Genomic DNA, 13,486 nt, shown 5'->3' with positions numbered 1-13,486 from the left:
GTGACTTCATCTGTGGTCATTAATGCCTCCTCTGTTCTGTATGAGGGTCCTTTTGCTGCTCTAAACAGAGTACAGCCTTACAGCCAAATATAAATAATCGCAGATAAAAAAATAATGTTTTTCTTTTGACTAAAGTGATTCTGACTGAAACTTCTTTTGTGCCAGTTTTTTTTTATTTCTGTCATCGCAGAAATCTCAGTCCTATTTGGAATCTTGTTCCTTGCAGCTGATAGACTGTAGATACGAAGCAAGAAATCAAGTTTGGAATAATGGCTTAATCTGTGTGTATCCAATGTGCACACAGAAAGAAAGAAGACCGAAAGAAAACCTTTCAAAAGCACAGTGTCGAGATAAGTGCAGTTCTTAGAAAAATGTATTAAACTCAATGATTTTAAAGCTTTTTTTCTATGTTTGAACCGTCCTCCATAGAAATCAACAGAGTGGCTCTTAAAGTCAATAGAAGCTTAACACTGAATCCTCTACAGAAGCTTTTCAAGGCAGTGGAGGCTTTGGAGTGTACAAGGTTGGCATTTAGCATCTTAATCTGTGGGATGAGTGTGACATTGTGCATTAGAGCATGTTAATCTGGCTCCCTATTGACCCTTGATATCATTGATATCATCCACATCACACAAATGGACTGAGAAGGACAGACAGAGAATTGAAAAATGAAAAGAAAATCCACTTATCCTGGTGAGGGAGAGAGAGAGATTTGAGGTAACGATGAAAAGGCAAAAGTACCAGAGGATGATCAGCTGAAAGGATAAACAGAGAGAAAAAGAGATGAGGGAACGGAGGTAAGCACTGGAATAAAGTGTGTTTGTGCGCAACAAAGTGTGTGTGTGGCGTGGTATAAAGAGGGTCAATGGCATGGGTCAGGCATCATATGGAGAGGCAGATGTTGGAACATATTGTCCTGGATTACCGCACTGTACACCGGAGACATAGATGGACGAACAACGGATAGGCGGTTAGAGGGAGGAGGGGAGGGGGAAAGAGGAACAGATGAGAGAGGTAAACGAGAAATCAATCGCGCAAGTCGTTTTTTTTCTACAAAACCTTATCTGGAAGGAAGACAGATAGCAACACAGCAGTTTTCTCAGATGCTTCAGTGTTGGAGGTGCTGAGAGATTTATTTTTGAGATTGCACTGTGAGCCCGTGAGCAGCAGGGATAGCAGATAAAACTTCTGAACCCTTAAGAGAAAAATAGATTTTTATAGAAAATAGAGTTCATAGAAACATTTTGGTGTATAAGTCCCACGTACTTTGAGCGGCAGTTTTTATATTCCGGCTTTAAATTCTGGTGAAATTACAAAATAAAGTATAGACTGCATTGTTGAGAAATTTTTCACTTTAAGTAACCCAGCGATGTTAAAGTAAAAGCTAAATATTGGTTATTTCGTTCTATTCAATACTTTAAAGAGAGCACAAAGAAAAAGAAATAGCCAAAATACTTGAGATGTTTGCTGTCAAGGTATAAAGAAAGCATTGTAGTTATTTTATTTAAACTTGACCACTATATTGTGGTGAAGTAATCTCTCTGTGTGGGTTGTTTTTATTCAGTTTATTGTAGTTCAATCTCACATAGGTTTCCAAACAAGAACAAAGGCTCGAAAGCAAAATCGAAGAAGAGGTTGATAAGACGTAAAGATCGGACAGCGTTTGTGTCAGACGCTTCTGACTCATTATCAGTTTTACCGAGGCTTGTCTTCTTTTTTTTGCCTCTAAGTACCAAAACAACCCACAAGTGGGGGTGAAAAAAACACGCTTAGATAGACAGAGAAGAATCCATTAAGATCTATACAATAGTCCTCATGTCCACGTAAACAATAGAGCTCAGACCGCTCTGAGGCGCCCGCGTACTCGGACAACAAAGATGAGGCAAGCTTGTAATCTGTCTAAGGCTGCAGATTATTGACCAAGATTCACAGACACACACAGATCCCCAGTGACTAAGCTGACAAGAGAAACAGCAAAACAAGAGAATGGACACAGCTTATTGTGTGTGTCAGGGAAGATGCACACAAGATAGTGTCAGTACTACTAATACCACAGAGTGACCCCATGTTTTCAGTCAGAGAACACCAGCAATCTCCCATCACCTCCCCAACTGATGTCAGTAGAGGTCGGGCTACACACAGACACACACACACAGACACACATGTAAAAATTCTATTGACATATTGCTTGTTTCACATTAAGGGATTAGGGACATAAATAGGGAAGGGCTGTACAGCTCAGCAGTGTGCCTGGGTTGTGAGTGACATTTCAAATTCCTTAGTCTCATCCTGCAACTGCAATTGCACCCCCTCCCCAATCTGTGTGTGTGTTCACTCCTCTAGTCACCCCAGGGGGCTTTGCGCTGTCACTTCCTGTTTGTTGACATGTATGTCGTTGTGGCTACGCTCTGGGCACGCTCCACAGTGCCTCTGCCCTCTGTACCGTGTGTGTGTGTGTGTGTGTGTGTGTGTGTGTGTGTGTGTGTGTGTGTGTGTCATTGCTCGCTGGCCCATTGAGCAGGCTTTGAGTGACGGGAGCTGGCCTTGTAATGGAACTCAATTCACTCCGTAAATAAAGAGGCCTTTGAACCACTGGTCCGAATATGGCAGGACACACATACACACACAGACACACCGCCTGTGGTCCACTCGCCGGGGGGGTTTGGCTAGCAGGGAAGGGGGGGGGGGGGGGGGGGGTGAGGGGTTTTCATGCTCGGCTGGAAGTCCACCCCCACACCACCCGCCTTCCCCTCCTTTGCAGGAGCTACAGTACAGCTAATTGAAGAGCAATGAACAAGCACCGGCTGATCTGATCTCAGCGAGCTGGTCAACTGTGCCGCGTCCATGGAACTCACAGCAGCAGCAATACATCCAGTGCACATTATGTACCTCAATCATGCACTTCACTCATGTTTGAGAAATCTATACAGATACTCATCAGAGAAGAAATACTTGCTTATGTGTATTTTACACTTACAAGAGACTACTCAGGAGCAAACAGTAAAGTGTGAGAGCCTTACACTTTAGAGTGAGTGGGGGGGGCAAGGCTCTCAACAGTCAGTGAAAAATGTGGATTGCCCTTTTTTTCCCTCCATAACTCCAAAGTGTTTATCAGGGATGAAGTTACTTTTCACAGTATTTTTGATTTATTTATTTATTTTACCTCTGAATGCAATTCTTGGAATGGCAGGTATCTGTTTTAGAGTGAAATTACAAGTTTAGAAAATCAATAAAAGTAATAGAAAAAGATAGAGAGAACTGTCGTAGAAAACATGCTTTTGCGTTGCTGTTGAATTGTTGGACAGTAAATATTGTACTATTTGAATGAATGGCAGTCATGAAGAGATTATTTCATATTCAAATATGAGATTCTTCCAAAAAGTATGCCGCTGTGCAAGTGTGTGTGTGTGTGTGTGTGCGCGCACGCCAACAGTTTGAATGTCTCTGTTTTTTTCCCCCTTGGTAAAGAGATAAATGTCTTACTTTAAGATAGCAAAGAGGAGAAGGAGCTAATGTGGCTGTCAAGCGAGATAGAGTGAGGTACAAATGGACAGAGAGAGAGAAACAGCAGTGACAGCATCTCTTCCTTGTCCATTTGCATAAACAGGCCTTTGTTTGACGCCGGTGGCCGGCAGCCAAGCACCAACAGAAGGACGGAAGTTAAACTAAAAAAAAAAAAAGGATGGTCTTCTTCCAGAAAAATATTCCACCAGAAATAAATAATAACAATTATAACTATTCAAAAAAAAAAAAGAAAAGAAAAGAAAAACAACACATCAGTTACTTCGTGCAAAAACAACCATTATGTTGCTCTTCAGAGGAAGCACTAACAATTCAGAGGAACACAAAACCAGCGTCTTAGAGATTTGTATTAGCCAACATGAAAGTAATTGAGCTTTGCGGGATGATTTTGAGCAGAAAGACAGAAAGAGGCATTTATGAATATTGAAGCTTCGTCCAAGTTGTGAATATTATGCTGTGTCTGTTGCTGTGGAAATACTGGCCAGAGACTGTTTTGTGTGATACAATGCTATTGCATAAATATCCCAGAGTATGTTCGCACCATCGCAGCTCACACCATAATGCTTTTATTTAATTGGAAATTAATTAAATACATAAATAAGAATAACGAAAACAGTGTTTTGGTTTTTTTTGCCTCCTACTGTAGTTATTGAATCAATTTATCTTTATTTTAAACCTATTTCACGACATTTGCGTCTGTTTTTGCATCTTATTGTCGACGCATTAAAAACATCACAGGGCCACTAGACACTCCTGGCATGTCCCATCTGGCATGTAGCGTCACAAATTTCTCTCCTTCTCCATCATCACTTTTTTTTTTTTTTACCTTGAGCAAGAGCTGGGCTCGCCATCGTGACCTCGATAGGCAGAGTGTTTGCCTTTCTCCCACGATGCACCTGGAGGGGACATGGCCGTCTTGAGGCCTGTCAGAGAGGCTGTTAGCGCTTCTCCCATGGGGTGGGAGGGGGGCTGACAGTGGAGATGTCCCACTCTATCTTTCTGTCACACAAACAGAGGCCGGGCCACTAATGGCCTCTTCTTCCAGAGCTTTTTAGCCGCCTTTTTCTTTTCTTTTCTTTTTTTTTTTTTTGTGGTCTTGACTATTCATTTATTCATGTCATCCTTTCTTCTCCTTTTTTTCTCCTCCTCCTCCCCTCTCTTTTTACCCCCTCTCTTCTCCCTTTCTTGCTGTCCCACCGACCCAACTCTTGCCTCTATCCTGTCTCCCCCTCCCGTCCCTGTCTCTCTACCTGTCTCTCTCTGACCTTGCAGCAGTTGTATGCTGCTCAGCTAGCAGCCATGCAGGTTTCCCCTGGGGCCAAGCAGCATGGAGGCAGCCTTCCTCCCCAAGCCAACCTGGGCACGCACTCGCCACCCACCAACACACATTCACAGAGTGACAAGGTCCGCAGCTCCCCGCCACCAAATAAAACCAAGGTAAGAAAGAAGAAATGTAACATATCTGTGTGTGTGCGCATGTTTTTGTGGTTTGAAAGCTGGCTAACAAGGTTTCTTCGTCAATAACGAGCACGACTTCATGAATGTTTAAAAAAAAAAAAAATCCACAGCTTAGGAAATAACATTTAATTCCTGAAGTTTTTTAATTAGCAATCACATCTGCTTTTCAAATTCCTGTCTCTGATATCACTAAAGTGTTATTTTTCGACAAGTTTGCAAGAAAGCTGTCAATGGAATATTTCAGCTTTCTGTCTGTGGAAGTATTTTCCATAAGTTTTATTTTCTCAATTCAGCATCAGTCTCTATTTCTTTAAAAAAAATTCTTGATGGTAGTTGAAATATTCTTACTGCGTCGGGTAAATTCTTCCAGTTCATTCAGGGGAGAAAAAAAAATCCAGTCAATTAATGCTCAAAAAGGCTTTAACAGCCTAATTACTCGAACTGCGCACACGCTGGCCTTTCCAGTGTGACCACGCTAGCTGAGAGTGAATGACTTCCAGTGCATGAGCTGAAAAATGTGTTCCCGAGTGTCGCAAACACATTTTTATGTTTTTTTTCTCTTATCAAACAAGTGCCCCAAGCAGCGATCTGCTTCTCATTCTATTCTCATTCTATACCTTAGTACAACTTGGTCCTCGATCAGTTCACCTCAAACACCAAAGGTTGATCAGAAACTTCCAGCTGGTATCTGGTCGGAATTCAGGATGTATTGGTGCTTCTGCCGTTTTCTCGGCTGGCTGCCCAATAGGGGCGAGGAGAAGCCTTGTGACCATCCAAGTGGAATTCTATGAATATCTGGTTGGCCATTGGGACACATACCACCTCTCTCACACACACACACACACACACACACACACACACACACACACACACACACACACACACACACACACACACACAAACAGCCATGCCTCCTACCACCCTCTGTCCACTCTGTGACCCTCATAAATGTTATAGTCAGTCATAAACACAGGCACTGTGTCTATAAGTAATTCTAGACTATCAAAATCCCACCAAGTTCGACAAGCTGAATTCACATTTGTTGCCACATAAATAAAAGCTTCCGGGTTTCCTCTTCTTCTGCCTTCCTTCCTTCTTTCCTTTGTCTTTCCTAAACTCTTCTTTCCTTCCTGTCCTCTTTATTTCCACTTCCACATCTTCTTTGCCACTTCTAACTTCGTCTCTGTTAATTTCTGCGTTGTTCTTGCCCTGTTCCAACCCCTGTGTTTACTTACACACACACACACACACACACACACACACACACACACACACACACACACACACACACACAGGACTGGTTCATGACAGATATTAAAGCATGTGGTTGACCCCAGAGCTTGCACCCCTACTTCCTTGTCCATCAGCCCCTCCCTACATCTCCATCACACACACACACACACACACACACACACACACACACACACTCTGCCATCCAGCCATCCTGCCCCCACTGTCACACACGTTATTACCATATATATGGAAGACAGGCAAGTGCTGTGGCCTGTGGTGGAGGAGAAGCAGGGAGTCGTAATGGCCTCCCCAGTCCAGCGGGAGTGGCTGACTGGGGAGTGGACCAAGGCGGACCCCGACAGTCTCCATAGAGGAAAAATCGCAGACTGACCACAGAGCTGTTCACAAACATTAGATAAGTGCTTTGGAGAGTTTTCTTTCTTGATTTCTTCTTTCTCTTTTCTTTCTTTCTTCCTCTTTCTCTCTTTCAGGCTGACCACTGAGGTGCTCTCACTGATTCCCTTTAACACTCTTTCTCTCTCTGGTCAAGTGACATGTATATTTCAGTGGTGTGCTCTCCCTGTGGCTCTATCTCAGGTCTCTAGTCATTTAAAGGCCCACTGCCCGCCTCTGCTCACAGCTGTTTGGACTCAGGCTCACACTGCTTAAGTGCTTTACCCTCTGGTGATACACGGACAAACACACATACATTAAAAAAAAAAAAAGCACACATGCACACACAGGTGTAGAGCTAGGCACCAACTAGAACCTACACACACACACACACACGGTCAAATCACTGCAGCTGCAATTACATGCAGCTTTCTTATATGCAAGAGTGGATCTTCAGATGCATACAGACCCACACAATGTTGTTTCAATGCATCACACGTAACCCGGTTGCTTCAATACTGCATCCCTATTTGAGACTATTTGATTGTGTAGTAATATGTTTTCTGCACATTGCTTATTTATCCTTTTAATGGCGATGTGCATTATCAGTGGGTACAGAATTCCCTTTGTGAAACCTTGATAGCCTCGTACAGTGCTTCTTAAAGTGCATTCAGGAGACCCTCAGGGGTCTACAGTAATTTGCTATAACTCATAATACTGTGCTTCATTATTTAAGAGGGCATATATGAAAATCATTTACTCAAATAATAGAAGTATATTGTGTTCAATATTCCTGCCCGTTTTATCTTCAAAACTCCTGCATGATTGGAGTCAGAAAATCCACAAATCAACAAGTTAATTTGAGTGTGTGCCACACAGGAAACTATGACAGTGTAATTAATATCTGAACAGTCACTTATAGCTGGAAGGGAAGAAAGAGATGCGGAAGAGAGGAGAGATGCAGAGATGAAGAGTGAAAGGCACATTTAAGGGTCTTGTCCTTAGCACCCACCCCACACACACACACACACACCCCTCTACACCTACACACACGCACGCAGGCCTGACTGGGATAAACTGTAGTGACACACACACTTGTCCTGTTAATTGAACCGTCAGCTCCTGCGATAAGATGCAGAACCCTGATGTCGCTTTCACATGTCGGCATCCACAGAAGTGAAATACAGCCCACACACACACACACACACACACACACACACACACACACACACACACACACACACACACACACACACACTTTTATACGTGTTATCTCTGCCCTTCTGCTTCTCCTCTGTCTCTCTGTGTCCCTCTGGCTCTCACTGTCACTCTGCATGTTTTCGGTCTCAAAGCTGGAGACTGTTTCATCAGCCAAGAGAGACACAAAAGCAATTGTATTAATTCAAGATTCCAAGCCTTTCAGAGGCTTTAGAGGCCTCTCACACACATAAACACACACACACTGTCATGAGATTTAGAGCTTGTTGAACAATGTCTTACAGTGACACACGCACACACTCGTGCACGCGCGGACAAATACACACACACACACACACACACACACACACACACACACACACACAAACAAGTCGGTCCAAGCCTCTCAGCTCCACTGTCTAAACTAATTCCTCCACACTGGCATAATGCAGGTTGGCCACCTTCCCACCACAGGATTTGGCTTGGCGCGAAGGGAAACTCCCCCAATCCACTGTACAAGAGGCATAGGCATTATCTATTTGTAATAAATATTCAAACACGTTCCCAGCCAAAGCCCACCATAATGTGGGTCAGGATTGAGAAGATCCTCCTCAGTTTTCTCCTTTCTCTCCTCATCTTCTCCAGCCCATTGTCTCACTGAAGGCATCTTTGGGGGGTCCTCCATCTATTTAGAAAGCCCTCACCCCCAACCCACCCCACCCCTCCTAATGAAGGACAATCCGGTTAGGCCTCATTGCGTGCACACACACTCACGCACATGCATGAACACGTACACATGTAGGGAGGCTTAATTGGAAAGGCTTAATTGAGTTGTGAGGGGCTCATAAGGCTTAGTAAGACTCAAGGAGTGGGAATCAGGGAAAGTCGGCCTTAATGAGTGAATATACCACACACATACACACAACAGTTTCTCTTTTCCACTGTATGCCAGTTTCTACTTTGCCTAAGCAGCAATTAGACTAATGACCAGAAAATAAGGACAAATAATGTCTCTATTCTCTCTGCTGTAAGGCTTAAATTTTGCTACACCTGTAATGGCAAAATTTCTCTTTTATCCTGTTTTCCAAAGTATACACAAGATGAATGTTGTGAAACAACCAAGGAAACTGTATTTGTAGGCCTCATTTTGACTCTGTTGTGCGCCTTTAGCTGGCTGACCCGTTAAGCCGTCCATCCTCTCATGTTGTGTCTGGCTTTTAATTGTGGAGTTTTAATTACACAGAGTGGTTTGTGTACATCTGGCCCCTCTGCGATCCAATTCTTCCTTCCTGTCATGTGACCTTCTAAGGGTCCTCCTGATTGGATTAGGTCATCAGCAGGGGTGATGTTGCCATGACAGTTAACATGATAACAGTGGTGGTCCACATGGCGATTTACTTAAGGAGCGCTGCCTGTTGTGTTGAGGATGTTGCTGTGTGCCGAGCAACACAGTGATAGATGGATGAGGGAATTTAATCGAATCAAAGAATTTAGGAATACTTTACGTTTTTTTAGTGTCTGGATTTCCGAGGCGGGGCGCTCAGAAGATGGTACAGAACAATTCAATTCAATTTTATTTATATAGCGCCAAATCACAACAAAAGTTGCCTCAAGGCGCTTCATGGATACAGAGAAAAACCCAACAATCATATGACCCCCTATGAGCAAGCACTTTGGCGACAGTGGGAAGGAAAAACTTCCTTTTAACAGGAAGAAACCTCCAGCAGAACCAGGCTCAGGGAGGGGCGGGGCCATCTGCTGCGACCGGTTGGGGTGAGAGAAGGAGGACAGGATAAAAGACATGCTGTGGAAGAGAGACAGAGGTTAATAACAGATATGATTCAATGCAGAGAGGTCTGTTAATACATAGTGAGTGAGAAAGGTGACTGGAAAGGAAAAACTCAATGCATCATGGGAATCCCCCGGCAGCCTATGTCTATTGCAGCATAACTAAGGGAGGATTCAGGGTCAACAAATGGATCCTTACTGTGTTACACGTCAAGCATGTAAATCTTTTGGAGTAAACACTTTTTTTTTTCTCCAAAAATGGTCTCTGTTTCCAATAGAAGGTGATCATCATTTATTTGTTGTCAAATATCTTTGGGGTGTCACAACACCACAAGCCACTTAACAGCACGCACCATTTTGATTTCACTCACGAAATGTGCAGCGGCTACGAGCAGCCACATGATAGCGATCACAGTCAACCTCCCCCAACAGCTGCTTCTTGTACGCATGTCGTTCTCTGTCATTTTAACCATGTTTTAGTTTTTATGTTTTGTGTTATTAACCTTAATGACCCATCAACACACATTAGCAAAATGCTATCATTTTTATGGGACAACTAAGTTTCCCTTTAAGGAAGATAAAGTTATTCTATTTCAGCTCGGACATATTTTCTAAAAAGTTAAAATAGCGAAATAAAATTTGAGGCTTTGGTCTAAAAATAAAAATCAGATTGAGAAAAATTATTTTAGCTCCATTAATTCCTATTAATTGAAGGCTATCTTACGAGCGCCCCCTTCTGCTCCTCTGGTTTAATTGCAGCCCAGGTTTGTGCAGTACGAGTAATAGGAAGTGGAGGGATTCTGTTTATCTCTGATAAATATGGTTAACAAAATGGACCTCAAAAACCAGCTGCTTTAAGAATCGTATTGATTGTTTGTTAGGTGCTATGGGTGCGTTTTTGGGTGAGGCAGAAAGGGCTTCTTTGCTTTTCCCCACACACATGCATGTTCCCGACCATGAAGGTCCCCCGTTTCTAATGGACCAAGTGCACATTGAAGTGACAGACAGCCCTCTGTTCAGTGTCTTAAGACTCTCACACCTCTAAAGACTGTCTGAGGGAGGTGTTTTTCTCTGTGAAAGACTGTAGTTTTACGAATGAGTTCAAGGTGTTTCTCGTCCTCGTGTGTTTGGTTGTTTTTAGCATGTGAAGTACCATAGTGCATGTTTGCCGGAGCCTGCATGTGGAGTGTGCACGTGCATGAACTGCCTTGTTTGAAGGTCGAGTTTGCTGTGACAGGAAGTCGGTTATTTTGCATGTGAATGTCAGTGGTTCGCACCAAAATATGCAAATATTTATTTTTGTATGTGCCGTTATTTTTATGTTTTATCTTTTCGCTTATTACGAGCTGTTTGGAAAGGGGCAGTGGCATGCACCTTGTGATTCGTCCCGCCCGGGCTTGCCTCAGATTGCTGTGCATGGGCTCCCGTTTGATTAGCACACCTCCATTGAAAGTGGTCTCGGTGAGGGGAGGGCGAGGGTGGGCCCCGCGCCTCCCGCTTCCAAATTCCTTCGGTGGTCACAGCAGGCGAAACTGTGCTGTTTTGGTTTTTGCAGGACAGTGAGGGTGCACAGCCACTGAACCTGTCGGCCAAGCCTAAGGCATCCGAGAGCAAGTCACCCAACTCCCCCCCAACTTCCCCACAGGTGCCGGCTGCTGCTGCTGCTGCGAACAAGCTGGACCCCACTTCCATGAAGCACAGCGTTGCCCCCTCCAGCATTGGAGGACCACCGACCAGAATCAGCTCAATTGGTAAGTGGATTTAAATGCTCACACATTCACAGCACACACACACAAAAAACAATCACAGCAGTTTGCACTGTGCTGATGTCATACTCCTGCAAAGCTAGACACCTACATAGATGTAAAATAGTTAAACCTATACCAAAATATCTGTTTTCTTGGACTGAGGGGCAACTGGTACTCCAGTTTCCACATTGATTGGGACAGGTGCTGAACTCACTACAGGTATGTTTACACAGGATTACACAGACCAGCTAAGCCATTTTATCTGGCCAAAAGTTGGGTATTCAGTGTTTAGAACAAAGTAGTTTGGTTGTGCATGTTTATTATTTAAACCACATACTTGTTCATAGGTTGATGGACCAAAAATAAACATTAACTCATCAAATTTGTATTTAACAAAATGATATAGTGCTTTACAGGAAGACTCCAAAAAAGAACAAAAGAAAACCACAAGTGATAAAAACATCCCAGGATCATAAAATAAACAAACAAATCACGAGAAAACGTGATAAGAAAAAAGTGTCACAATGTCCAACTTTCATTAAAAAAAATCTTTTCTGAATAAAGAATGTATCATGAGATTCACCAGAGTGGTGATTCAGAGGGACTGCTGCACAGTTTGGGAGCTCTGATGGCAAATCCATTCAGTCCATCCATCCTTAGTTTACAGGAAGAAACCTCAAAATAACCAGCAGAGCCTCGTTCAGTGATGTTAGTGAATGCCCCAGAATATACCGTTGGCTTGATAAGCCTTCGATGTAATTTGTAGCAAAGCCATTTAAAGTATAGGAAATGTAACTTATAGCCATGTTTTGGTGTCCCTGATCTAAACAATGAATTCTTTTCCTGCCAATAAGCTGTCAGTGGATGTTTACCACAGTTCCATAAGCACTTATATATTTCAATGCTCTCCTGTGAAAGGTGCTTGGAAGTTGTTACCACAACGACAATAAACTTCTTTTAGAAAAACAGTTATAGCTCTGATGACAAGAATAGCGTTCTTCTCGCAGTGGTGCCATTGTTGCGAGTGCCAGTACCATAATCAGACCCGGCCATATGCACACGTACAAAATATGACATAAATGAATCACTATTTTGTACTCTTAATCCATTTTTCACGCACCACTGATAGTTCAAATATTACACATATGTAACGGGCTATAATTAGTGTGTTTGTGCTGTTCTTCCATGTCGCTATTTGCCCGCGGGGCTGCTTCATTGTTATGTGTTTATTAGTGACTGAAAGAGACAGAGGAGTGAGGGAAAGGAGGTAAGGGGGGGGGGGGGGGGAAGAGAGAGAGAGATGAGGATTAGCACTTTTTTTCCCCTCCATGCAACTAAGCGGGGGAATAATAAAGAGAGGAGTGCATGACAGACAGGAGGTATCACCAATGAGATTAGACAAGCCTCTTACATGAGCCGGGACAGCGCAAACACCCAGCATTAATGACACAATGACAGCACACGCACTCAAACATTCACTCAGACGCACACAAAGGCTCTTACACACACTCGCACAGAAACACAATCCCAGCACCACCACCTCCTCCTCCTGTGCAATAGGCAGTTTTTCTGACTTCCCGGCTAATCTCACTGTTTTTCAACAAATCGGCGGATTTAATATCAGATTAGTGGATTTTCAGTCCCAGATGTTTTTTGTTCAGAAAAATGGATTACAGTGTTTAAAGTTTGTGTGTGATCCCTGTTGAATTATTTGAGCGTGGGGACGAGTGTGTCAGATCCCAGTTATGTTGCAGCTCATGGTCCCATCTGTTGCCACTGAGTTTAGCCGGTCGCCGGAGCGTTTGCTATTACAACTCACAGCCGCATTGGGATTCCTGTTACGTAGTTTATCGGGGATGGAAGGAGCAGACCAATTGGGATAGAGTCGAGAAGTGGTTGTTTTGATGTGGAAGCGAGTTGTTTGTCAGGATGGTGCAGATTATGTCTGCCTTTTTCAGGTTATTTGAATTCAGTCATCTGCTCTCAGGTCAACTCTTTAAGACTATAGAAATCATAAAATGAGCTTTTTTTCTTTCTCTGCTCCACCATATTCCTGTGGGATATGCTGTTTTTATTTTTACATCGCTATCTGAAAGCTTGTTCCGTGTTATTTTGCTGCTTCCCGAACAAAAATGAATCAGAACAAT

General features: G+C 43.2%; 1 protein-coding gene across 16 annotated transcripts in view; it reads left to right on the top strand.

Annotated features, from left to right (window-relative positions):
- Positions 1 to 13,486, top strand: part of sox5 (SRY-box transcription factor 5) — a 254,966-nt gene that overhangs the window by 229,409 nt on the left and 12,071 nt on the right. For 12 of the 16 annotated variants that reach the window (XM_080291864.1, XM_026147894.2, XM_080291867.1 and 9 more), the window contains 2 exons: positions 4,795 to 4,959; positions 11,147 to 11,342. In XM_080291864.1, the coding sequence (XP_080147990.1) occupies positions 4,795 to 4,959; positions 11,147 to 11,342 (361 nt within the window). The remainder of the gene's footprint in view (positions 1 to 4,794; positions 4,960 to 11,146; positions 11,343 to 13,486) is intronic. The other 4 variants (XM_080291873.1, XM_080291871.1, XM_080291870.1 and 1 more) reach the window with 1 other exon arrangement.

The sequence above is a fragment of the Astatotilapia calliptera genome, chromosome 17 (assembly GCF_964374335.1).
Source record: "Astatotilapia calliptera chromosome 17, fAstCal68.1, whole genome shotgun sequence".
Lineage (NCBI taxonomy): Eukaryota > Metazoa > Chordata > Actinopteri > Cichliformes > Cichlidae > Astatotilapia > Astatotilapia calliptera.
This window is presented reverse-complemented; position numbering and strand designations above follow the sequence as displayed.